Raw genomic sequence first — 27,952 nt, 5'->3', positions numbered from 1 at the left:
TGCATCACCTTCTGCGGTGGCACCCCCAAAGCCCCTGCCACAGCCTTTCACATCAGAGATGCCCCCCGCCCCCGCAGCTCTCCTGCAGATAACATCATTCTCTGTTGGGTCTGTATAGGCGAGGCTCATGCTCTTAATCAAAAAGCCAGCAAGGCATTAGCAGGATGCCCTGATACCTTCCTCTGCAGAGACACTGGGGAGTGACTCATAGCAGAAAGCTCATATTTTTACACCAATGAGGAGTAAAAAATGTACAGGATGAGAAAGTCTTTCAGTTTTACCATGAGTGCTATGACGTTGAATGCTTTCCTTAACACTTCAGTTTCTGGAGAAAGAAGAATATAATTAATAAATCAATCAACCAATCTCAGCTTTAATTCAAAAGCTTCTGGCCAACACAACTGGCGAAAACTGCCTTCAAAAAACTCACAGCTGCAAACCACTGTAAAACAAATATACACCATATACCCAGGCATGAAGTGAATCCAAACCAGCTAATTTGAAAACAACTGCTAAGTCAGCTTTATTTCTGAGAGTCAATACTCGATTCCTCAATTCTTGGAGTTGTCAAAGCCTCACAGATTACATCTGCATGAGATCCTTTTAGCCCAATCGATCACACAGCTCAAGTTTCTCCGAGTCCAGAGCTATAAACTGGAGCTACAGGAAACACTGCATAGAACTTAATAGCTGTGTCTTCAAGATGCACCTAAAAATAGGCTGCCTTGCTAACCTGGGAATTCTGCCTGTAACAGCCACTTGTCCTCCCTTACTAATTGCTGTTAGTCAGAAAAGTCAAAAATATATAGCAAGCAGTATGCAAAGCGAAAGGTTAGCTATTCTGCGAGTGAGATGCTCCTAGCAAGATCGCTCTTCTCCTTTTCCTAAGAGGATTCACAACACGACTGCAATTAAAAAGGGAAGCGCCTCCATTTTAAGGATTTCTTTATCAAAATCCATAGTATGCATCAGTTAATAAGGGATAAAACCCCTGTTTTTCTTATGCTAAGTGGCCTTATACTGCTATTTTGAATGTGGGTTACCATGGTAATCGGCAGAATCCGGAATGAATTTGTTTCGTCATAATTGCTGCATAATTTTGTGCAAACAGCTAAATACTATCTTACTATTTCTACCAGATCGACTCAGTAGCTGGAGCTTTCATGAAGCTCATGATTTAATGAACAAGCCATCACAAAATATGACGAATTAAAGCAATTATAATTATTTAGAACAACCGAGCCCGAGTACTGCAAGCGTGTAGGAGTGTTTATTAGTGTTTTCATGACTCAAAACAATTCCATCTTTAGAGCATCTTCAAGATTTTCCCTGTGCTCTACGACGTCAGGGGAGAAAGCAGAAAGACCTGCACAGCAGCATCCTGTGAGAAGTCAAAAGCAAAGGACGAGCCAGCTCTGAGATCCCTCCCAGCTTGCCCAGTTCCACCAGTCCAGGACATGGAGAGAAGACAGCCCCACCACCCCACACTCCCAGGAGATGCTGGAAATGCTACCAACTGCCCTAAAAATGTACAAACACACACAGCTGGAAAGCACTTACCAACAGGGCTTATGAATTCCCAATTGAATAACCTTTTATTGAAGGGACTAGTTGGTGCCCAAAGCGATAAATTACTGAATTTGAGTCACCACATTACTCTGAGGCTTCAAGGTCATGATATAACCCAGGACAGAAAGGGCATAGATTTTTGTATTTAATTACAAATCTATGAAGTCATCACGCAGAAGACCTCAGGAGACCTTTTCCTCTGCTAGTTTCCATGTGCGTTGTCCATGGCCAAGCAAGCTTGGATATAAAAAATAAAGACCACCACAAAATCCCAACAAAAACACTTGGTCAGGACTAGATAGCTAGACATGGAAAATCTCAGGGGGGGAAAGCTGTGATTTGGACACAGCAACGTGCTCTTACCTTGGCTTCCAGGTGAAAATAAGGCAGTGACCCCGCCCCTCAGAAATGCCAAGCACAGTGTGGTGGGAATAACCTCCTTTCCCCTATTAAAATGCTTTCGGTACAGCACATCAAGGGATGGGCCTGCAGTCTACTGGGAAAAACACGCCTCTCAAGTTCTGTTTTTATCAGATTTCTTACAATTTTGTATTGCCAAAACAAGCAGAAACAGGGTCATTTGCATTAGCAAATCTGGCTGCCTTTACTAATTTATTTTTTTTTACAATTTAATCTGGAAGAAAAGCCAAGAGCTTATAGCTTAAAAAAAAAAAAATCTGTTTATAATTTACATAACTCCAAATCTCAGCAGTGCCACCATACATTACAGCTCCCTACCACATTGCCCCGTGGGTATTTATATATCTAAGCACATCAGCGTATCACATTGCCGTGAGCTAAACAAACCAGGCAAAACAAGTGCTGCATTCCAGCCCCTTGCTTTTGTCAGCTTCAAATGCAGAGGTTTAATGGTAAATTAGGTGTATATTTGTGGTCTGATAGCATGTAATTTTCTTCTTCTAAAAGTGCATGCTGCAATTCCCATCCTTTACTCTCAGGACAAATATTTTTATGAAACTGTGTCAGCCCAGCACCAACGCACTCCATGCAGACATTGTGAGGTGCTGAAAAGAAATCAATAAGCACTTTTGAGTAAAACCCATCAAAATAAGACAATGGTTGTTTGTCATGTAAATAGAAAAACAAAAGCCAAATGCTTGGACATGCATCTGGAGGAGTACAAACCAAAAGATAATCTTCAGTTCCCATTCATCAGTGGCTTAACCACTGCAGGTTTTTGCACGTGAAGCTTTAGGAGGTTGGGAGCTTCAGCCAGCTGCTGATACAGATGTTGGCTGTCTAAAATACAGTGCTAGCATCAGCTGGGCAAGTGGGCAGAGCACTGGACATCTCCTTAGGAGTGGGACTCTCAGCCATGAACGAGAGACGACAGACAACGCGGGGACAGGGTGCGAGGAGCCCTCGGCGTGAAGACAAGGGGGTTATATTTGCTTGGGACTGAGAAAGACACACACAGGAACACGTGTCAGTGGAGTCCTAAACGTGGAACCGAAAAAGCAATTTTTATTGTGTGCCCAAACAATGCTAATTCATCACAGGAAACATTTTTTTTTTTAACACATCTCCCCTTCAGAGGAGACATTTCAAAGAGCACAGCGCCAATGTTTGTTTGTCTTTGCACCTTTTAAAATGCCTTTATCCAACCAGAGGATTTTTTGGTTGATTGTGTTTAATCTGTGGGTTTGCCCAGTAAGTAGGAAGACAACAGAGAGTGCAGATGACAGAAGAAAACAAAAACAAAAACCAAACCACCAAATGTGTTTTCCTCCCATCAGTCGTTACCATCTCTTACAGTTCCCATCATCAGTCCAAGATTTCTCATTAACAATACCTTGTCTACTTCTTATACAACATTAATTCTTAACATATGCAGTTGTTACACACAACTTGCCCCTATATACCATTCTTGTCTACTTCTTATATAATATTAATCCTTAAATTATGAAGTTGTCACATACAACTTGTCCCTATATACAATTTTGCATACGGAAGGTAAAAATCCACCCTGCTCACACGCAGTTAACTGCACATATTAGTCATTTGCATGTGTTTATTGAGAGGTGCTAAAAAAGCAAAATCCATGTCCTTAGAATCCCTGTTGGAGTTGTAGGGATAGAAACTGAGTCAGAAGAGAATGGCAGGGGCTGCAGTGTCAGTATTCCTAAGTCATGAGTATCTTTCTTACCTGGGCTACAAAAACTCAGAAATTCCAGGAAGCAGCACTCCTTGTAGCTCCAACTAACTCCTCTCTCCTGAGATAACCTAGGCTTCTTAGCAGACAGCCAGCACTGCAAATTATTCCCCAAAAATCAGCAGGAGCAACTCTTTGGAAATTAATTCTATTGGGCTTGTGATGTTTGTGCCTGAGCCAAGCTCTTTGCTGAAGACTTTGAAAAACATAAATACCACATTTAAATTACTAAAGACATCAGGACTGCCAACGTGGTGCTCAAGGATTGAAGTATTCCAGCAAGCCTTAAAGTAACAACCCCACCCTGTGGCTTTTATCAGAACTGCAGATTTTTAAGCCCACCTAGAAACACGGTTTATGCGTCAAATATCTGTGTAAAGACACATTCTCCTGCATGGAATTCTGTTAGAAAAGTATTACTATACGACCTTATCTGAGATTATAAAGAAACTGGAATTGTGTGTTTGATAAGCAATGAAAGACCTTCTGGTAAATCAAGAGGATCTCTACCTTCACCTGAATGCTCCCACAAGAGTGTAAGAGCACAGGAAACCCCAACCTGTCCTAGACAGTGGTGACTGCCAAAATTACCCTTAGTTACTAGATTCACATTTACCTATCAGAACCTGTGCTCATCACATGAGCCAGGATTTGCCAGGTTAATCTTGCCTGAAATACTAAGGAAGAATTTTGTGAAAAGAGGCTTTTAAAATGCAGTAAGTGTAATAATTAATGACTTTCTACGTAAGTGAATAGAAAGCTCAGTGGTCTAAAACTCTTATCTGAAGCACTGTTCTTATTTTTTTCTGGGATCTAGGAGATATTTCATTCTCATGAAATTCAGTGTTGTCTATCCTTACAAAATATCTCGATTGATGGCGTTAGAGTGGAAGGGCTACCAAAAAAGCAAGATGGCATCAATACAAACTGTCAACTGAGACCATCCGCAGCGCATGGACCCAAGTTGATCTGCTGTTGACAGCACCCAGCTTCGGCCAGTCTTCCAACTTCTGGTGCCATACAAGATAAAAATCTGCAGCACAACAACAAAAAGCATTTCTGAAGCCTAAACCAGAATTTGATGTTTTAGACAACAGCCCAGCTGTTTGTGCTCAACTCCTGCGTCAGATCTGAGAAACAAGTGACCGAGGATGGGAACACGACCACGGCAATAGCCGGTTGCTGGATACGAGCCAGCAACATCCCCTCCAGCCTTCACCCTACAATTCTGCCTCAACAGCCCCTGTTACAGGGAAGACACAGAATTTATTTCTGTCAAAACCTTACATTTTGGAAGATTATTATTACTGCTGGCTATCTCTCAGAAAAGCAAGGTCATTTGTGTCTGCTCCCCTTCTTGCACAGACCTAACGGTCTGCTTACGCCCCAGGAGGTGACTCCTGCAGGCAGCTGCCCCCGTGTAACCACACCAGGGCACGGCCGGGTTCAACTCGGATCAGCCATGGCAAGGATAATGCATAAGGAGGACGAGCAGAGCAGCAAGGACTTGGGCACAGCCGTCCAGCAAGCTGCACGCCTTGTAACAGAGCAAACAGCACCGGCCGCTGCAGCCTGAGCACAGACCCACCGTGCGGGTAAGCTGGGTGATTAAGGGCTGGTTCATTGAGTGCTCGTTGATGAAGTGCTGTACAGCAGACGCCTGATGGAAGATGATAACTAAGAGTATAAGGAGTGACATGGTCTATTAGAAACTTTAAAGACTCGTAAAGGAAAGCTGGGCTTGAGATCTTCCAAGCCCAGCTGCTGGATAGGCTGGATGCCACTGGATTTGGGGTCAAATAACAACAATAATTATGCTGCCGCTATAAAGAAACCCCACTGGCAAAGCCAGCGCCGAGACAAGTGTGCCAAGGCGAAGCCAGGGACGTTCGGTCCTGGGAGATGCAGAATCCGAGCCGGGTGAAGCAGCTGTTGCCACCGGTGGGTGTCCAGGCACAGTCCCGACGTGGACCAGCCCCCCCGGGATGTTGGTGGTCCCCGATGTTACCGGTGGGACAGAAACACCCTGGCAAGCCAGGGAGGGAGATCCAGGGGGGAGCAGCCAAACCCCTTGGGAGCTGCTGTTTGAGGAGCAGAAGCATCTGTGCCTTGCTCCTGCTGTCGAGCAAAAGCACAGCCATCTCACCACACGGCTTCTCCCTCCAGATGGTCACAAATTTCCAATAATGTTTTGAAATTTTGGTGGTTTTTTTTTTTTCTTTGCACAGCATCTTATTTCCATAGGAATAACGCAAGTTCATTCAACCTTCAAAAGTTGCTTTTTAGGCACAAAACAAAAGTTGCTTTTTAAGTACAAAGGATATTTCCTCCTACAAAACAGTAACACGTAGGTGAACACAGCAGAACTAATTAATGGGCACAGTCCTGAAAGAGGATACCGGAGAGTCGGTAACCATCTGTACAGTGCATTTTGGTTCATGATTGTATTAAAATATATTGTAGCAAGTAAGTATTCTCATAATAGAACTGAATGAGAAAAATATTATGCCTTGAAACTGCTGCGTACAGCAACATTATCCATCTCTAAAAGCCATATTTAGCCAAACTTCAAAAAAACCACAGAATTCATGCTGTAAATTAATACAATGCATTCTCACTGCTCATTAGCAGTTAGATTAGCATACTTCCAGGGCCTGAGCTTAACTACTTATATATTTGACAAAGACTACGCTGGATGGGGAAGCGAAAGGGCAATGGCTGGCGTCCCAGGAGTGGCCATGCCCTCCTTCTGCTTGCTGTGCAAACCCAGCACGGCCCCAGCCAGGACCAGATGCTCACTGCACCCCAGCAGCTTCCCTCCAGCCCCGGGATCAAGCGAGAATAAGACATGAACAAAACCACATGAACAGCGAGGAGTGGGGAACACTTAAGCCCAAAACTGTCCAAACCACATCTGAGGCTGGAGAGCCAGCCTGGCCTGGGGAGGACGGGCAGCAGGAGCAGCAACTGGAAGCAAAGCAGAGGAGAAATCGTGAAACCAATGGCCAGAAGTAGAGGGAACCCCCACAGAACTGCAGGCTGTACGGAAGGGCAAAGGTACTAGCTAGCCAACTTAGGTTTAAGAGCAATTTAAACATATCTTGAGAACAGAAATTTAAACACATTGTAAAAACAACTTAACGTGTAGCTGTAGTAAAAGTGGCAGTGGAGACATGGTGCAACAGAGCCCTGAGGCAGAAGAGATATGACTATTTAATAAAAGCTGTCTTGTATCTAGAGATAAGTGATATGATGTATTCATATCACACAGTAATAAATCCTTTTTTTCTCTTTGAATAACTAGGAAAGGAGTGAAACAACACCTATTGCTTTTTAGGTAGCTGGAAAATACAATTTTCACCCAAACAGATTAGTAAAATTGGCTAAAGCGTTCTCTAAATTGTTAAAAGTTGCCTTTTTTTCTCTTTTAAAATAAGTCTTTAAATACTGAGGAACTTTCTAAGGACTAGCATTGCGTAAACGTATAAACAGGGATAATTTCCAGAACACACTAAGGGAATCCTGAGGTGCAACACTATGACTGAAGAATTGAAGAGAATTACCACAGTAATGTAAATCATCATTTCACTGAAAATAAAATAGACTTTGAATAGTTTTCATCAAACAACATGTAGAAACAAGTTGATAACATTTTCTTTCAGATATACTGATACTTGATTGAGATCTGCCTGACATTCTGGTAAAAGGGCTGCTCCATTCAAAAATCAATAGAGTCTAATATTAAAGATATGAGAAAACAGTTAAATCAATAGATCTCAGTAACGTCGCTGTTAAGATTACTGAAAGGCTTATAAGGAGAGATGTTGCAGCCACGGGACGGTGCAAGTCCAGAGCACGTTCACCTCTTCCCAACCCAGGGAGCCCTCTGCTCCGCACACTCCAAGCCTTTGCCTCACCCTTCACCGAGCACACACACCTCGAGTCAGAACAGACCTCCCCATATCTCTGCTTTTTTTAGCACCCTCTTCATTAATGATGGCCACACATCTCCTCTTCATGCTAAAGGCAGGTTGTGACAAAAATGTTATAATGTTCCTTCAGGTGTAAACTTCCTTGAAATTGCTTAACATGAGTATCAAGCACAGGGGGAATGCAGCTTCCAAGTATGTTTTTGCATGAGCAGGCAAAAGGTCTACAGGCCTTCAAGAAGTAGTAGTTGCCTATGTAAGATGGGAGACAAACTCTAAAACACAGCAACACTGAGTGGGGTGATCTGGGGAGTAAAAGGCTGAATAAGCAGCTCCACAGCACTGGGAAATGCAGCCCCTGGGGGCCTGAACATAATCAAAACAGCAAGGAAAAAAAAAAAAAAAAAAAAAAGGAGCATCAAGTAGCCACAGGGGAGACATGGCATGACCTTGCTTAGGGCATTGCTGGGGTCATTCCTGGATATGCCATCTTCTATTACCCTCACTGGGAGAAGGGTGTTAGAAGGAATCCAGAAATTAACTACAGAAATAATAAAATCTTTGAATAGGTGCCCTGAGAAGAGAGATATGAAATATAGTTCAGTTAGTGTATCAAGAAGTGTCTTTCTTACACAGGGGAGAAAAGCCACCTGAGGCCAGATCAAAGATCTGCCCCTCCCAGTCCCCTGCCTGTACTGGTGACCAGCAGTGCCCTTCCAGGGAGAGCGTAGGAAGTGGGCGAGCGCATCGCCGTGTGCTCTTGAGCGCCCGGGATTTGGCTCCATCCCAGAGGCAGGAATTACAGCCAAGTACTTGACAGCTTGTGAAAAGATTTCTCTCCTGCTGGTTTGTCCACTCCTGTTTTGATTTGATCTATTTCGGGGTTCTTTTTGCATCTGCAGCATGCTGGGGCAAGGAGTTCCCTGCCTGAAAGACAGCACTGAACAACTCCAGAAGATAATTATTGTCAGTACGTGGTAAAATGGTATATGGAGCCCTTAACAGTCAAGCTGCAAGACCTAGCACTGTTTTTATCATACAGATCATCAGAGGAAGAGTTTATCAGCCTGGTGCTACCTAGAAGACTAGGCTATATGAAAACTACTTTTTCTAACCACATCACTTCTGAAATATGAACAGCCAACTGATGCCATACATCATTCCCCCAGGCCAATCATATTTCATTTGTCTGTCGGGAACCAAATTGGTTTTGGTGCCATTCCTACAAATGGTTTTTCTTCATTTATCAAAAGGTAGACGTGCAGGGGCAGCAAACTTCCATTTACTGACAATGGCAGACAAGGGGAAAAAATCTGGTTGTGTTATTAGCTCATGCAATCCTGCTTGTTTTGCACATGGAAGACCTTCACTGATTTCAGCAAGATTGGGACAGAAGCAAGAGAGATTTGGCCCCAAATACGTGATCACTCTTTGCTTGGATACATCAAAGGAAGATAAATAATTGCGCTTAAAAAAATAACATAAACCAATTGTGCTTAAAAGGTAACATAAAATGGGAAAAAACCCACATAAAAATCCTCAAGAAAGCACACATGAGATCAACTGTATATAGCTTAGGCAGGGTACTAGCATATGACAATAAACGGAGTATCTCTCTTTAGCATCTTGAAATTCCCTTTTCCGCATCCATGACAAAATCAAAATGGTCTTCCATGACTGCGCCCACCTTCCTCACCACTAAAGCCTTTGCTCCCTTACATCTCCACTCCTCCGCTCCAGCCGAAGCCTTGTGCCACCCCCTCTCCCAGGCTTGCCTACGCTGGTCCGCCCACACCTTTATTATAATGAAAATCACACTTTTCTTTGACTTGTTCTTTCCATAACATTCTGTATCCTTATAGCAAGCTCATTTTAGGTCCAAAGCTGTTCCATCTTCTCATGTTCCAAACAACCATTCTTCACTTTCCAAATCCTCCTCAAAGCACTTTTCTTCTCGAAGCCCTTCCAAAATCTCTTCTTGCTGGCTGGTGCTCTCATCACTGCTGTCTCGCAGAGGGAGCTCCAGCTTTGCAACTGCTCCTGAGATGAAGAAGTTGAGACCACAGCCCTGCTGCTCCCCGGTTATTACTCGTGGCTGAGTGGCTAGGGCTTCACACAGCCTTCCTCTAACCACCCCCAAGCTTCACTAGCTTATGGCCCAATAAATATTACATTTATATATCATGCCAAGCAAATATTATATGGTGGACAGCATCATATTTTGCTTTCTTCGCGAATTGTTTGCACTCAGGTTCAAAGGTTTCATGTTGCCCATGCCCTAGGCTTGAAGGCTACAGCGCCAAAGACGTCTGTAGCCAAGGTTTGCAGGCAGAAGTCAGCACACAGGAGCAGGCTGCGTCTTCATAAGTACATATTTATTCACATATATCCTTACTACAACAGCCAAGAGATCTCTTCAGAGATCTCCAAAGCATAAGATGTAAACTCTCACGTGGGAGGGCTCTGGGAGAAGTAGTAAATTTAGGAGCCCCTTTTCAAAACAGGGTCTTCAAAGAACAGGTCTGTTGTAAGAAAATAAAGAAACATCCGGAACTGCACGTTCAGCAAAAGTTTACAGATGATCTAAAAATAAAGGTGGGGCAAAAGGGAGACATTTGAGTCAATGTATGTACTGTAGAAATTTAGGGCATGATTCATTAGCCAAAAAAATCTGAACACCCTCTGCAGCTATTTTCAAGGAGGTACATGCATAATTTATGTGGAACAAGAGTGGGCTGCAATTTCCCCCACACTGCTTCTGCATAAATTACACCGGCTTGTAATTCATCACACTTCTGTTTTTCCTGCATGTAAGTGGTAACCTCTCATTTAACGAGCACAGAAAGCAGAGTCATCTGCTAAAAGGAAGGTGAAGTATTTACAGGTGAAAGAACTGCAAGTTTGACACATACATGCGGTGCAGAGAACTGGAAAAGGTACCATTTTCTGGTGAGAGGTTGGCTGGGTGATGACTTTTCAGTTATTTCCCATTCAATGACCACAGTTAACAGCAGCATACAGAAGTCTTTCTAAATCCCCAGCACTAATTTCAGAGAGGACCCAAAGCACAAGATTACGCAGACATTTAAAATATCAGGAGATTTGTCATGGAGGGATGTAAGCTGCTCAATTACTTGTTAATGGTCTAAAGCAGATAAATCCTTAAGTGCATTAAATGCATAAATAAAACACCTTTGCTTCAGACAGGAATAAAACCCACGTGAATCTGATAGGCAGAATAAAAGCTCCGTTACGAGCATTTACCCAGTTGACTGAACAGAGTGCAAAATGCACAGCCGTTGCCTGGCCGTAAGAGCAGCACAGCCTTTGATGAGTCCACCAGTCTCTCCTCTAAGCAAAGATGGGGAGAAGAGAAAATTAACCGTGTTCTCGTTGTTCAACAAGAAGCTGGGCAATAGATAGGCACTAATAAGAAATAGGAAGCTTGCGCCAAGCCATACGCTGGGGACATCAGTAATACATTTGTGCCACCACATCTGACAAGAGGACAGTGCTTCAGAAATGAACGGAAAGAGAGACAGACGAGGATGAAGGAGGAACACTGCCTAGCAGGGACACACCGTGTGCATGCTACTCTTTATACCATTTTTCGGAAGACAAAATCAGCCTACATAATAGTTATTTTGGCATTTACCATGAGAAGCACGTTCATTATAAAAATCATACAAAGGAGGGCCTGGATATTCAGTCAAACAGATGGGTGTGCTCTGCTCGGCAATGCTTACATCATTTTTTTTCTTTTTTTTTTTTTTTTTTTTTTTTGATGTACTTTTGGGCTCTGAAAATCGTCTGTTTAACAGCAAATGCTGTCTACCTCCTGACTACTGAATATGGCTAAGAATAAAGCAGCCTCTTCTATTCAGTCTCCTCTCCTTGAGGTTGGTGTTTAGGGGCTCAACATTAAGATTGATAATTCATGCTTTTGCTTAAAAAAAAAGAAAAAGAAAATGCAAAAAGGGTAATACAAAGAGCAACAGTTGTCCTTCTGTCTTTCATCTCCTCCTGCATCTTACCATTCTGCTACACAGCCTATGCAAGTCATGCAGCTCACCCTTGGATCCTTCATACCAGGACTGCACCAGGGCAGTACATGGCTGGAACAGGCCAGGACTCTGGAATTACTGCAATAATTTTGTAAAAGTTATTCCATCTTCATTTTGTTTCATAATGTCTCTTTCTGTGGTAAATAAGGATCTGATTCTCAGCTGAGTGGTGACCTCCCTTCAAGAGTTGAAGTCCATATGGAATAATTCATGCAAATCCTCAATGCTGGAACAGCAGCAGCACCTAATCCTCTGGGGTGTCACTCCCAGAGAAAATTACTTCTGTTAATTTTACCTTGAACAAGAGACGAGTGACAAGGCAAAGAGCCTGAAGCAAAACCAAATCACTAGCTTCATCTGAGAAGAAAGGAGACTTCTGCTCAAACTAACACCAGGCACAGTGAGCCAACATGGAACCACGGCCAAGAGGGACAGACCCCAAAGGAGCTTGAGGAATTTTCATCACCCCAAGAGAGCCCCATGGGGAATCTGGATGAGCACCTGAGAAGGCAGGCATGCAATAAAGGCACGTATTGTTTGGAGAGGGTTGGGTTTGGTAAGGCTTTTGGGCCAAGTAAACTTTGCTTTGTGAAGATTTGGTCCCTGAGTAAACTTGCCATTACTGCTGAGAAAACAGGACCGCTTGTGCTGAAGCCAAGACTGCCAGGAGAAATCTCAGTGCCTTGCAGGAGCCTTCCAAACTACCTCCCAGGCCTGGAAAAATACCTTGGGGGAAAAAAAGAGAGTGGCAGAAGTTTGACATTAAGAGTGCTCTTAAGAAGGCCATCACGTGGCAGAGGCAGCAGATGACTCCGGCCTTCCTGCTGTCTCCTTGTTGCCAGTATTTCTACCAATCCTCTCCCTAACTCTACAGGGAGAAAGATAAAGAAGAGGGACCAAAAAAGAAAGAAAAGAGGTGAAGAAAACAAAGGAACCTGCTATAGTACCAGGTAGAGTGGCTAGGACACATCTAACTGCTCCCTAAAGGAAAAAAAGAAAATCTTTCTTTCAAAATACCTATGAACAAGGGTGAATGAAGTCACAAAAGACAACAGTTATACAAGAGTCACCCGTCCTGGCAAGCCCCTACTAATATTTTTAGTTCATATACTCTTTGTTCTGCAAACCAGCTAGAGACGTGTTCTGCTGCTTCTCTCTTAGTTTCTCCTTTTTTGCCCCTTTTCTATTTCCTCTCGCCTTTTTCCTCTGCCCCTGTTTTTTGTTGAGGTTTTAGTTTTGGTTGTTTTTTTTTTTCTTTTTTTAAACTCTTTATCTTTTCACATCACTTGGCTAATTTGATGGCTGCCATCCTGTATACTGGGCAGCTCTCATTAGCCAGGGAGCGAGTGTCACAACACGCTGAGTCCACTGGCAGTTTTAAGAGAGAAATACAAGATGTGACATGCAGAACACGAGATAAAGAGAACAACAACATTCCCAGGAAAAAAGCAAACAAAAAAAAAAATCCCACATACTGTCCTTAGTCAAATTTAAATAGTTACGTAAGTAAAAATTTGTGATTTCCCCTCTTCCTACTCTTTTAGTCTTATACAAAACTGGGTAATGAGGCAGCTGCTGAAATTTAGCGTGGAGGAACGAGAGGCACACAGGGTGAGAAAGGAGACAGACAAGCCAAGGCCAGAGGTCAGGGGGAGTTTTTGGAAGAGGATGAGAATGCCAACAGCAGAGTTGGAAGAGGGCAGAGAAGAGAAACAGGGCCATGAGCTGCAGGAGGCAGCACAGGAGCCTTGCGAGTGAAAACAACTCAGCGATGGGAGGCGAAACAACGGCAGAAGAGGGAAATTAGTTAAAAAAGGGTGAATGTGGCAGGAAGGAAAGCACCATGCAAAGGTCTGTTCTGGCACAAGGCGATGCCCATTTACCTGTACCTCCAGCACCTCATTTCCAAACCTGCTCAACCCTCCCTTCATTTCACAAATATCCTTCCCACCCACCACTCAACCCATGCTCTAACGATGTCCTGGCTCTCCCGTCTCCTTTCACCTTCCCAATGCCTTTTTAACCCCATCTCATTCTTCATTTCTCTCTGTCTCCGACCTGACCTTTTTCTCTAAGGAGGTAGGTTACGTTTGGCAGTCCTGGATTCCCTCTCCTCCTATCACAGTCCACAGAAACGTGAAGATAAGCTTCATTACTGCTGCCACCCAGCACTACCAGCACCAGCTCTGCCATCTGACACCCCCAGTCACACATCTCGTCTACCCACAGCCAGCGCGTCGGAGCAGCTCGCGTTATCGCCCCACGGGAGGAGGTTTTCTCCCCATGATCCCAACATGTGGGGAAGGGGGAGAGGGAGGTGGAGATGCTCCTAATGGCCGAAGATGATCAAAGCCAAAGCAGGAGAAGAATATTTAAGCCATAATTGCTACCAGGCACTTTGAAGATTAATGACTGGCTGGATGTTTAATATATCTCAGGACATTAACCACAACTGGCCATTAAGCCCTAAGAAATGTCTGGTGCCGAGGTCATTTTTATCACTCTAAGATGAATAAAAGAGAGGGAAAAAAACCCACCAGCCTATAAAATATCTCCTAATGGGAATATCAGTTTCAACTGCTAAGAAGAGATCACCCAAGGAACAACCGCCCCTCCAGGCACAGCAGATCAGGCCAACCAGTCTATAGTAAGAATTGAGTTTGGATTAGGTTTCCTTTCAGGCCTCCACATCTTCTGTATTTAAGAAGAAACCATCCCTTTTGGGGCTCAGCGTCTATGACCAGTGCTGTGCTGCTGGCTGGCCATGGAGAACCTGCCACTGGAGGGGCTCAGGAGAGTCTGACCTGGCATATTAACTGTGGGAGGCAGGGGAAAGGGATCTCCATTTCTCAATATAAACACTTTGCTTCTGCATTATTTATAGACATGTCCTGCATTTCTAAGCATGATCACAAAAATGGCCATAACACACATAGCAGAACTTGCAGCCCAACTTCAGCAGAATTTTATTTCAACTAATTCTTAATACAAAACTTCCACTCATGAACTTGAAGGTACCCAGTGCCTTTGTCATAAAAGGCTCCAAAAGCACTTCACAAAAATTGGAGTAGAACATTTATGCATGACGTGAGCGTTGTCAGCAAGATGGTCTTGTGCAGGACAAGGTGCCACTGAACCCATAAGGTAGGAAGTGAAGAATATATCTCACCACAGGAATTAGGGCAAGCAAAATCCAAATCAAAGATACAATTTGGTTGGAAAATCATGAAGTAATCTACCTTTCCCTTCAGAAAGAGACATGTAACCCTGTAGTTATCAAGGCTTACTGAAGTGACAAGTGAGTAGCTTAACTTAGATTTTCCTCCGTAACATGGTGGATGGGATTCTCCTGCTCCAACTCAGGTCTCTAAGGTTGCTTCAGATCACCCAGCAAATCCTGTGGGGCTGCAGCAGGGTGATGGTCTCCCACGAGCGCCCAGATCCTCCCTCCTACCTGCCGCAGCATGCTGTCCTTGGATGCCCTCGGCCAGGAGAGCCTGGGATGTCCAATGTGGGACCAGACACCAGAGCTCAGGCAAGTGACTCCTGCCTGTTGGGTCCCACTACTGCAGAGTGCACCACAAAACATGCTTGGCTTCCCAAAACCATGCCACAAATGCGGCCTCCTCTTTCAGCGTACACATGAGTGCCTTTACAAGTCTCTCCTGCCAACGGTAATTCAGGTATAAGCTTCGTTTTAGTTCACAAGACACATGTATTCCCACCCAACAAGTGGTATGAGAGCAGCTCTTCATGGAAAGCGCAAGAAACAAAACCAAAGGGCCACACAATGCCCAGGCAGCAATACTGGGAATGTCCCTGAAACACCTGTTAGGATGAAAACTTAACGCCACACAGAAACCCCAAAGATGCATTTTCTTCATGAAATGCTTATAATAATAAAGAACTCATTTTGGTAAGCACTACACAAAGAGATTCCACTATTTTGCCAGAAAACGCAGACCTCTACAATTTCAGCTGAAAGACAATTCCTCCCACAAAATAATCACCGCAGCAGGAGCCCTTCAGCAGGACACATTTCTTCCAGATCCGATGGGAATCTGCTTACAGAAGCTGTCCACGTGCAGCTCGCTGCCTCACCACACTGCCTCTTCTTCCTCCCAGAGAATAAATCACTAGAAATATTTCTACAGATGAAATGTGCAAAATTAATGGAATATCACTGGGCAGAACCTACCAGGTTATCCCAATAAAAGGATTATTTTGACTTTCAAAGAAACAAGCGTTTCAAAAGGTGGTTTCAAACTCTGACCTGTAGTATTTTACTACATTATCTGAATCAGGATATCAAATTTTGCAAGGGATATCAAAATGCATTAAGTGTACTAACCTAAAGAAATATTGGGACATAGGGACAGTTCCCGCTGTCTGTACGTATAAATGGAAAAATGATATATTATATAAGCTAGGAAAAAAAGTCGCTATTTAAGCACTGAAACCGTCAGTCCGGAGAATGACTGTCATAAAAATACAAATGATAGCAGAAACAGAATACAAGTAAAACCAAATAAAGATTGCAGCTATAATATTGCTTATTCTGTGCAAGAAAAGATGTCAGAACCCAGACCCAAGCCACACAACACCATCAGAATCCAGCATTCAAAAGTGACTCTTACTTAAGGACATTAGATCTCTTATTTAGAACAAAAAAAGGTTTTCCCAAAAACCGTGATGCTAATCTTAAAAAGTGTCAAGGAAACAGAGTGCAAAGAGGGTTTATTATTAAGAGGGAATGTGACAGGAGTGTAACTACTAAGATGTATTTTTACTGTAGGACGTTAAAGCATTTAACACGCTACAGCCCAGAGCTCATAAAAAAACACATGCAAATTGCTTTGCAAAAAGCAGAAGCCACAGAGATTGGTGTGGGACCACTCACACACGAGAAGTCAGTCACCCATGGGAATGCCGGCACCAAAACTCCCGACAGCCATACAGGAACAGCCCTGCCATTTGTGAAAGGTCCCAAAGCCAGTCAGTGGCAAAAATACACTTTATTTGTACACATCACAGATGACTTGCAGGGGCAGAGAACTGGGGCAGGAAGGGATCTCCGTCCTTCCTCCCCATGTTTTAAGAAAGGTTCCAATTTTGGTTAGAGGGATAGGGGGAGGCACACAAGTCCTATCTATTACCCACCCATCCACTGCCCCAAAGCACCAGGGACAGCTGGAGACCTCATTACAAGCAGCCAATTAGTAAATGAATATAGCAAACAGAACACGTTGTTATTTAGACTCTAAACATGTTTTTGACGTCTTTTCTCAATTGTCAAGTTGTCTGACATCCATTATCAAAATCACCTTCTCATTGGTTTTACTACGTTTGACTGTTAGCCAAAAACTGCCTTTAACAGGAGACCTTTTTAACATTGCAAGTGGCTGAAGAAGTTCCCATCTACATTTTATTTCGCTAGAGCTCTGCTTTATTATTTTTTAAAGCAGAATTTTGAAGATTATACCTGGCAGGCTTTCCCGTATAACCCTGAAACTAACAGAAAGGAGTTAAGAAGCTATTTTTTCCAACTCTGTGGGTCACCCAAGACCTAACGGGTTTAGGGAAAAGCTATTTCTGTCTCTACCATATTCTTTTCAACATATTTTAGCAAATACAGGTTTGGAGTCCCATGTAATCATCTCTGCTTCCTCCATATTCAGCACAGACAATCGCATCGAGATTGCATTTGACACAAACCATTGGTGTCCATAGAAACTGCATGACAGCAAACGCAGGCAGAGCCTGTGCATGGCTCGAGCTCCCAAAATCTGCTAAAATGGCTCTAGCATGCGGCGTTACACTGTAATCACACAACTGGAGTTCTGCACATTCTGTTACTGTTTGGTAAAAAAAATATTGGTGAGGCTGTCAGAAAGTGGCGGGCGATGGGAGGTGGGGATGGAGCCACCCAGGGTGCTCGAGCCCCGGATTTAACACAGGGTTTATCAAGTCACGCAGCACTTCTGCCTCAAGTCTCCCCATCACAGAAAGGGGACAGTAGCAGCACCTCACATTTACACTGTTGTATGCCCAGCATGTTTGTAAAGATATATTTTTTAATGGTTACCTATTAAATATTACGCATTTGGAATTATGCTAGTATTCTAAGTGTTACAGTAATCATGTAAATACTTCATTGCAGTAACATTGCATGAATAAAGAGAATTAATTTTATAGGTCACACTAGAAAAATACATTTAAGCAAACACCCACAGTATGTACAAAGAGACAGACAACTCCCAAATACAAGAAATTTTGGATGAGGAATAGCCAAATCCTATTTTTTATTCATACCTACGCTGCTTATGCTATTAATAACTGACTTATCTTTTGTGACTTTAGGCTATTTTAAAAACGAAACCTTGTTACCATGGAGACAATAAGCCGGTCAGCACATCTGCTGAAGAACAGGACATAAAATTTTTAAAGTGAGAATTTCAAAGGCACAGACTTTTATGAATCCGCGCCAATGACTCCATCAAATACACATAAGGGACCCTGTTAATTTAGTTAGCGGTGACCTACCAGGTTTCTGACAATCTTTTTAGCTGTTCTTGTGCACCAGTTCCCACTAGCAGGGCTGCAGCACTACGAGCACTGGCACGCTGAGGACATGAATCCTGTTCCACTTCCACGTGCTGCACCGGCCACGCTCACGGAGCCGGGAGGACAACAGCTTATTATGAAAATAATCCAGTGAACCTGCCTAAAAGGCTGATAGATGACTCTGGACAATACCAAAAAAACAACGGGGGGATTATTTTTCTTTTAAAGAATGCAATCGTGATCATTATTTGCTTGCAAACAGACACACAGAAAAAAAATCTTTCTCCTTTTCTAACGGAACACTAAGTGGGAACCTAATTTGAGATTCAATTAGTACATTAAGAAACATTCAATTAAGCTTCCTGGTGACACAGAGATACACAGTTACACTCGCTTTCCGGATGAAGAAACAAAAGTTGCAGAAGTCTGCTGGCTTCTTCACGGTCAGATGAAGTGATGGCAGAATTAAGGAGAGAAGCCAACTCTTTGTTTTATAATAAAAAAAAATCCATTTAAGTTTCCTTCTACTGTTATTTCAACCTTCTGAAGCTTGTCCCCCACCCACCTCCTCCCCCTCAAGGAGAAACCCAACCAAGGCAGGATTTTGGGGCGCCTGGGATCAAAACAACACCGTTAGAGAGGACAAGGCAGCTTTCGGGAAGGCAGATGTGCACACGTAGGTGTGACAGCCACGTGCCACCAGCTGTTACCAACAGGGAAGCCAAGAACGGGCGACACGCTCCAAGTCCTCCAGCCTCTCAATCCATATCAGAAGAGAACTCCGGAAAAGCCATCAGCTGCATATCCCGTGACTCCGAGTTAATCCACACAGGCAGCATCCCGTAGGAAGTTATGGGGAGGTGTCATCTAACCATCAGGCTCACCGCTGCTGAAGCTGCTCAGACACAGCACCCTCCACCGCTGAAACATGCGCAGCAGGACCAAAGTTTGGTTCTTTCAGTCCTCATCATTTCCTTAGTTCTCCTAATTGCCGTTGTCATTACAAGCCTCACCGAGGGTCACAACACACCTTCTCTTCCAAGCCTAGCTGGGCCTGTTGGTTGGATGGTCCCTCTCCAGCTGGCAGGAGGCAACTCCATGGAAGCTCTCCAAGGCATCACAGGCAAACCCCGCGGCGGTGGCTTGGATCATCCCGGCATCAGGCTGCACCGCTCGGCACTGCCCAGGGGCTCCTCCCGGGTACAGCCCCTGCCTAGCACACAGCCTGAACGGACACAAGGGATGACCGCATCTCGGGCCTCCAGAAGCAGGCCATCTTCCAAAATCACCTCTGTGATTTGGAAATTAAATTCAGGCCATGATGATGGCAGTGGAAAACACCAATTTCTCCCAAAGCTCACGGGACCTTTTGTAAACTTACTCCATGGTGCTGTACACAAGAGAAAACTGCAAACCAGCCTGAAAGTCAAACGGCTGTTGGGGTACTGTTGGGGCTGTTGGCAAGACACTCCAGGGACATTTACTTCAGTTCAAGCATGCCTTACTTTACCTTATTGATTTAACCTAAATATGTAGATTTACAAAGTAAACTGGTCTTAAGCATGGTTTAAACTTGAGAGACGCAACTGTTGTATGAGCTAACTACATCAATTTAAGAAGAAAGGTGAGTTAAAACAATGTCACTTTGTCATGCAGACAAGGCTTATGTTCTCTGGAGAAAGGGCTGAATCTTTTATTCAACTGTCAAATGCTTTAACAGTTTCTAAACGCTGTACAGAGAAAAACAACGATCCAGTCCTGTGTCTAAGGGATAATCATATTCTATGACAGTAAGTTATATTTTAGAAATTAATGACTCATCGTAGAATTGAGCTCATCCTGGTAAATTACTGAAATTCTAATCTGCTCCTTTGCAGATATGTATTTTATCAATTTAACCAGCATCTGATTTTGAGAAATGTTCATCGCATACCCAGGTTGGAACAGACCACACGACTCAGGGTCATCTGCCTCCTGCGTACCAGAAAACCTGTATTACCGAAGACCAAAGTCTCAAGGTCATCAACTGAGGTCTCATTTCATTCTGAGGAAAATGACTTTAAGACAAAAAAAAAGCAGAATTGAAGGAAAAAAAATCAAATGCACGTTAAAAAGTTTGTTCAGAAATGGTCACTGAACGGTCACTACATACGTCACTGATGAGCAAGACCAAATGTTGATTCCCCTAATTCAGATCACTCCTTTACAGGACAGTCAGCAAAAAACATCAACAAAACTCAAACCTGTACTTCAGGCCATGCATTGCTCTTGAAAATGTTGATGTATGTACTTAAGCTAATATCTGCCAAGCCGATGAGCAGCCTCGTGTGCTCTGCATCTGCAAAAGTACACCTGAGGTGGGAACTGGGCAGCTTGATGTCCCGTGTGCCAGAGGAAAGGTTTTCAGACTTTACAAATGACAAAGCAAACTCAGACACCCTTAAAGCTTCCCAAATCTGATCTACAACTATTTCTGCTTCACTATCAAGACGATATCCGAATGCAGATGCCAACATCCAGCTAGGGTCCACCACTTGGTCCTGCAGGAAGGACACCACAATCCCATCTTCAAACACACAAAAAACCTCATCTGATAACAAGGCAACAAAACTCTTTTGAAAGATGGTAACTTTTTTTTTTTTTTTGGTCAGAATGTCACTAACTTTTTAAAATGTTGTACAGCTTGAGAGCTGGTCTAATAGCAGAAAATGCTGGTTTTCTTTTCCTCTCAATATTACATAAGAAAAATGATATTTAAAAAGGAGAAGCACAAGCATTGCCAGAGCTATAACACTGGGTGTAACTATGTCTTAAAAGAAAATTGACTTTAACTTCAACTACCTCTACACCTAAGCAGCAAAAAACTTCCAGAAATAAACTGCATGTCTAAATATAATTTAATATAGAGTTAAATGTGCTTGGACCCAACAGGTACACTCAGTGGCTTTACTTGAAGCCTCTGGCATGAGCTGGAAAGGATTTCCACCTATTACTATGAGTGTTTCAAGAAGATTTTACTTTATATCTGCTGATATCAAAGAGCAGATAACTCTGTATTTCATTTCAAGCAGGTAAGTTATGGTAACGTTACGCAGTGAGGCAATCCAGCACATGAGCAGACAAGTCACAGCCCCGTTAGGGACCAAATCATCAGCCCACGACCCAACTGCAATTCTAGTTACACCTTCAGAAGCAGAGCTACTTGACGCCTCTTCAACACAGACCACCTCATGGAAGCTAATTGCACAAAACCACCTGTAAATGAGGAAGGGTGTGCTGAAGGGACACCTAGAATAAGGAGATGTTCAGTCACACCTGCGCTAAGGGCTGCGGTTTGCTCAACAAAAAGCAAAATGTATACATATTTCACACACCCCCTGACGGGCACCGCTGCGGGGAGACACCCAGCTGAGCTGAGGAGCGAGGAGGAGGAGGGAGGGAGGCCCAACTTCCACCTCCAGCACCACCGGACCCCTGCTCAGACCTCTGTCAACCCACCTCCAAGTGTAGAAGCCCCTTTCTCAGATGCTGACCTTCCCTTGGGGATCCCCAGTCCTGTTACGCAGATGGAACCATTCACCGTGTGTTATTTTCCCTCCCAAAATTGTATTAGCATATGCATAAAAGGTTTTAATGACTCCTGGCACACACACCTCTAGCGGCAGCCCTGGCCCCGCTCACTCACCCAGGGCTCCCCGCAGTAACGAGCGGCCACTGTGGCGCTTTCTTTCGACACCTCTGGGTGACTCTTGTTGTGCTTCACAGGCCACTTAACTTTTCGCAGTGAAATGAATTCCGTTAAAAACCACGGGCAATAAAACTGATGCTACCAGAAGTCAAAGGAAAAAAATAAATTGCATCTACTCACAAGTCACCATGTCAAAATAAGCGGTGGAAACATAAAATCTTCCAGAAAAAAACAACAATGAATTATTATGACAGCATTTTGCAAAATTACAAGCATATGTTTTCAGCTGACCTACTTATTGTCTTATAATTGACTTCAGTCCCTTAAGGGGGTTCTTAAATATAACTGAGCAGCACCTGCCACATAAGAGGAACAATTTTGTACACTCACTTCTTGCTCAAATACTGCACTTAACAGCTTCAGCGCCAGGTTGACTCGCAGCCTCGGCCATGCTGCTGGAGACAGAGGTGCCCAGCCAACAACCCGGGAACCTCCTGCACCCCAGGTCACTCCAGGACACGAGTGATCTTACTCAGTAGGGCTTTTGGGGTTTTTTTTATACCAGCCCATTGATTTTCAGCACATACCTACCTGTTCCTGCTTGTACATCACTCCATCCATGTCTTCCAGCGCAGCGTTTCCCACAGCAAGAGGCAATTTTGGGCAGTGCCAGCTTCCCACGCTGGTGATGCTGGAACTGGGGGCTCTGCCCTTGCTGACACACACACAGGACTCAGCACCATGGATTGTCTTTGCTTATCACCATGCAGTGTTGACAAAAATGCAAATTCAAAAGCTCGTCCAAACATTATTCCCTTACTAAATTAGATCAACCAACAGATTGAAACCAAAAATTAAATTAATTAAATGCAACATAATGAAAAGTCAAGTAAAGAGTTCAAATCTGGGGGACCTGTGCCTCTCCTGACGCAAAAGGAAACCACTGATAAAATTTCCAACCATATTTTGGACTGGGGCAGGAAGCTGGTGCACAGTTCTTAGCGCATACAAGATCTACAAAAGATTTGAACTCTTTTGGGATATTTATTCCAAATCTTACTGACAGAATTTCTGGTTTTTTAGAATTACACCTACAACCACCACAATGTAACTTGAAGTTCATCCCTGCTATTAGGACTTTTTTTTCCACTTATGCTTCTAAACAGGTGACTGCTTCTCACAGGTGACTAGTGACAGAACAAGGGGGAACGGCTTTAAACTCCAACAGAGGAGGTTTAGACTGGACATTAGGAAAAAATTTTTTACAGAAAGAGTGGTCAGAGAGTGGAATAGGCTGCCCAGGGAGGGGGTGGAGTCACCAGCCCTGGATGTGTTTAAAGGTCGTTTAGATGAGATGTTGGGGGATGTGGTGTAGGGGAGAACTTGTACAGTAGGTGATGGTTGGACTCGATGATCCCAAGCATCTTTTCCAACCTGAATGATTCTGTGATTCTATGATTCTAAAGCCTCATTGCTATGAGGGAAAACTTCACAGCAGGAGGAGAGGACAGCAACACGGGGCAGCTGAGACTGCTCTGTGTAGGATGAGCCGAAATCCCCTGATCTCAAAGAAAAACCACAAAGATTGAGAAAACTGTCTCATTCTAGTACTCAAAGAGCAGCACAAACACCGTTGTGCAAAGGAAACATTGCTCTGCGGAGCTGAATCGCCCCACAGCGAGGACCGACACATGAAGTCCAGGGGAAGGAGCAGCGAGCCCCTCGCCCCAGCACGTCTCCAGCTCAGCCCCACCACACTCTCCCCCAGCAAGGTCTGGGGGGAGGCGATCCCAGAGTTGGTTTTGTTGCTCAGCTCACAAAGTTCAAATGAAATCTTCCCACTGATGAGAGCTACCGCACTCACCTGTTGAAACAGTCTCAAGGTAGTCACCTCAGAAAGGGACAGCAAGTTGTCTGATGCCTTCTCACTTGGAGTAAGCAAGTTCTGATATGGATCAATTTGTTTTGCTGTACATTAGACGGAGATGAAATTATATTATCTTCAGCTGACACAGCATCATCCTCTGCCAGGGCAGCACAGACAGATGCTGGTGCAGAAAGAGCCCCAGTGCCAGTGCTGCTGTGGACACGCTGCCTGATCCCTCAGCTGCTGTGCAGCGGGACTCATGGCTCCACAACCATGATGGAAGGAAAAACATCCCACCACCCGATTTTCCTGTTATTTTTTGGCAGCACCCCTCAAATGTGTCACCAAATGTAAAGCAATCCCTTGGGGGGGGGGGGTGGGGGGGCGGTGTCAGAAGTAAAAGCGAGTGTCCCCATCTTCCCCAAAAAAAGATGACAAACAGACATTGAGGCACGCAGCCCTTGCAGAGCATACCACGTCCCAAGAGAGGAAAAAGTGCAGAGGACAGATGTCCACATGTTCTGCACATGACTGAGGTGTGTGATGCCATTGGTGTAACCCAGCCCCTGTTTGAGGAGACAGGCAGCACCACACCAGCAGCACCTTTCCCTGGGTGCTGGTGCGAGCGCTTCCACGTGCAAGGGTTTCAAAATCCCACGTCGCATCGTCGCTGCCTCAGACACCGAGCGCTCTGGGTGACACCAATTACCCTCCCTTTACCTAAATCACAAGCCCTCTGTTTCCCTGTGAGCCCAGCACGAAATCCACCTCCTGGAACAACACTTCTGACAAGCTGAAAGATTCTCCAGGACATCTCTAAGAAGGGCCCACAGCCGCCTGCAACATCTCCTCAACCACCACGACAGACTAACGCTGGCTAATTATATTTCTTTATCCTTGTTTCAACTCTAATTTACATGGCTGAGATCACATTAAACGTCAAATTCTTACTGTGACTCTCATATCTCATTCTGTCGGTGCTGGAAACAGGGACTGTCAGCCCGACACCACTGCGGTTCTGTTCCGGGCTGGAGCAGTGACAAGGAGACACCACAAAGCAAAATAAAACTTCCAAGGATTATTTCAATCTTTTTCTCTGACAGACCGACATCACAACTTCCACATCCTGAGCAAAATACGCTTCCACGCATGACAGGTGTCCCTGAATTTGTCAAGGGCCCAGTTCCGCTTTCCTTGTGCTTCCTTAAATTTCTACTAAAGTCACTGAGGCATCGGGGGGGGGGGTGGGTGGGATACAGGTTTGTGCCCCAAGAAATCTTCTACCTCCTTTACTTTTAAAGCAAATTAATATTTACTCTTTCAAGGAGAGAAAGCATCTTTCAAGGAGAGAAAGCAATGCTTCAGTGAGACTTGGGATGTTAGTCTTTATGTTACCAAGGGACAGCTGGCAGGCAAGAGTGTAAGACTGGAAACAGAAAAGGAAAGGGTAACTATTAGCAGGAGGTTTCATCTAGATCGCTAACGCTACTCCCGCAGTGCCAGGGGAAAGCAGGGCTGCTGTATAATTAGCACCGAGGAGCCCCAAGCCCCAAACTGAGATGCCAATGCTCTTGACACCTTTACAGTCTTTTTTTTTTTTTTTCCCCAGAAATCCTTAAGTCAGAAGACCACTAAAATCTCAGCTTCCATTCTTTAAGAAAAGTGCATTTCTTGCCCTCAGCATTACAGGGAATAAGTAGAAAATCAGCCCAACATACAAATCGCAGCTTGGGGACGGAAGGCAAACACAATACATGCGTTCATCAGAACAAACCATGACTTCAGTCGGATTTTTTAGGCCCCTCTCCTAATTCTGGAGCTCTCTGGGTTTATAGTTTTCAGCCCGGCTCTGACCTGTGCCCAACTCCCCCCGGGTTTGGGCGCGGAGGGGCCGGGCACCAACCACAACTTGTGCGGTGCCCGCAGCTGGAGCCAGAGCATCACCCGGTGGTTTATTAAAAAAAAAATATATTATACAAATACACCACCACCACCCCCTCCAGCCCCGCCGCCCCTCACCTGCCGCAGGATGAAGCTGGTGGACGTGGTGCTGCCGTCGGAGCGCTTCAACCGGCTGCGCCGCGTCGCCGTGCCCCTCGTCACCTGCCCCGGGGGAGGCCAAGACATCAAGGTCGCGTCGCCGGTACCGCCACCGCCGCCGGTACCGCCGCCACCGGTACCGGTACCGCCGCCGGTACCGCCACGGCCGGAGCCGAGCCCGCCCGCCGCGCCCCGCCCGCCCCCGCGCTGCACCCACCGCGGCCATGGCGGCCAGGATCGGCCCTTCCCCTCAGCCCCGGCGGCCCCGGGTCGCTGGGCGCAGCCCGGTTCGCCCGCCGCCCGGCCCCGGCGCGGTGGGAAGGGCGAGGGCGGGCGGGGGGCGGGCGCGGGGGGGTCCGGGGAGGCGCCGGGCGGCCCCCGGGGCGGGGCCGGGACACGCGTGGGGAGGCCGGGGCGAACCCCGGCGCGGCGGGAAGCGGCCGGAGGGCGGCCGCCGGCTCGGGGAGGGGCACCCGCGGGGAAAAGCCCCTCAGAGCCGAAGGGCGGGAAGGGAGTGGCGGTGAAAGCGTCCGGTTTGCTCCAGCCCGTAAAGGGGACCGGGCCCCGCTCTCCCCGTCGCGGGAGGAACTTCGTGAGGGGAGATTGTCCGTGAGGGGAGGTTGTGAGGGGAGATTGTCCGTGAGGGACAACACCGGGTGTCTTATTTTCAGGAACAACCATGAAGTCCCAGTAACGGCCGCCGCTCACACTGCAGGCGGTCAGTTTGCTGCACCGGTGACCCCGGCTCTCTGCAGCCCACCCGGGACCGTGGCAGACGAGGGGTGAGGGCGATGCTACAGGCAAGTACCAGCCTCTGAACCCGGCTTAACCTCCTCAAACTGGAACTGAGCCCCAAACGCGTAAACCGCAGCGTTGCTCAACGCTGCCGAGTATTGATCAGCGTTAATTTGCATCGACTGCCAGTCATGAAGAGTGCTGGAATTTCCAAGGTATGGAGGAAAAAAAGATAAATCAGGAGATTAAGCAAGTTGTTTGAAGTTCACGAGGAAAGCTGGGGAAGAATTGGAAGCAGGACCTGGATTTCCTGCTTCCCACTCCTGTGCTTCAACTACAAGCACATTACACCTCCCACCAAAATGAGTAAGAGGAGAAACGTGTGCGTCTTTGATCTGATCTCACTTTTACACCAGAAAGCTCTGACACACACACACACCTCTGGTGAAGGTCCAAAGTACAACAGAGCAAACATTTCTTGCCGTAGACACAAACTGCAGATTTTTTTAATTCCTTGGATGAAATTAGGCAGCCTGGTTTCTTTGTCTAAAGATGAATGTGGGTCACGAATGCTGTAGTCTAAATTAGATTATTTTTAAAATCAGTTTAATCATTAAATTGGTACTAGGAAGGGTGCTTTTCTGTAAACATTAATCTTAGTGTGACTGAGTTGAGATACTGCCCAGAAACCTAACACATCCTTGTCTCACTTCAGCAAGACACAGTACTGTTCAGGTTGAAATTCAAAATGAAAAAGAAAGAAGCAATTGCCAGTAATTCAGTATATGCTTTGGCTTTATTAGGGCTTTGTAAGATTTAGATTTGCAGCCTGTAGTGACCTGGAATCAACCCGCTGGGGTCAGTAACTTGAAAGGGATGGGGATAAATGATGAAATGCAGTGATTTATGTCTAAATTACAACTAATGGGAGTTGTTCTCAGGTACGTTAGGCTGCTTGCACACATCTTTTTGGTGTTCATTCACAGCATTAGCAGAAGTTATCTTTAAAGCACAAGGATTTGTTCTTATTTTGGATGAGCCAGAAATCTTTGGATAATTTGTTTAGTGTCTCTGTGAAAACTTAGAATAAGCCCTAAGCAACCACGTCTCAAGATGTGCAATACAATCAAATTTAAACATTTAATCTTTGAAGACTTATAGGTGTATTTGCTTTCCTTACCACTCGTGGTGAAGTCTATGATCATTTTATGTCAGATTATTCTCTTCGTTCCCCCCAGCTGACGCCCGACACGTAGCAGCATCCCCTTGCTCACCTCCTGAGCCCAGCTTACCGACACGTTGGGCAACAGAGCGCTGGTTCCC

General features: G+C 45.0%; 1 protein-coding gene across 4 annotated transcripts in view; it reads right to left on the bottom strand.

The window, feature by feature from the left end:
- CACNB4 (calcium voltage-gated channel auxiliary subunit beta 4) overlaps window positions 1-26,149 on the bottom strand; it is a 113,814-nt gene extending 87,665 nt beyond the window's left edge. For 3 of the 4 annotated variants that reach the window (XR_012623738.1, XR_012623737.1, XM_074828475.1), the window contains exons 1-2: window positions 26,112-26,143; window positions 25,874-25,957 (exon numbers count right to left, since the gene is read on the bottom strand). Coding sequence is in view for 2 of the 4 variants with exons in the window: in XM_074828475.1 (XP_074684576.1) it covers window positions 25,874-25,957; window positions 26,112-26,120 (93 nt within the window). In the remaining 2 variants the exon portion in view is untranslated. Of the gene's footprint in view, window positions 1-25,873; window positions 25,958-26,111 lie in introns of all 4 variants that reach the window. The other variant, XM_074828473.1, reaches the window with a different exon arrangement.
- Between the last annotated feature and the right edge of the window lie 1,803 nt (window positions 26,150-27,952).

Source organism: Strix aluco, chromosome 6 (assembly GCF_031877795.1).
Source record: "Strix aluco isolate bStrAlu1 chromosome 6, bStrAlu1.hap1, whole genome shotgun sequence".
In the NCBI taxonomy this organism is placed as follows: Eukaryota; Metazoa; Chordata; class Aves; order Strigiformes; family Strigidae; genus Strix; species Strix aluco.
This window is presented reverse-complemented; position numbering and strand designations above follow the sequence as displayed.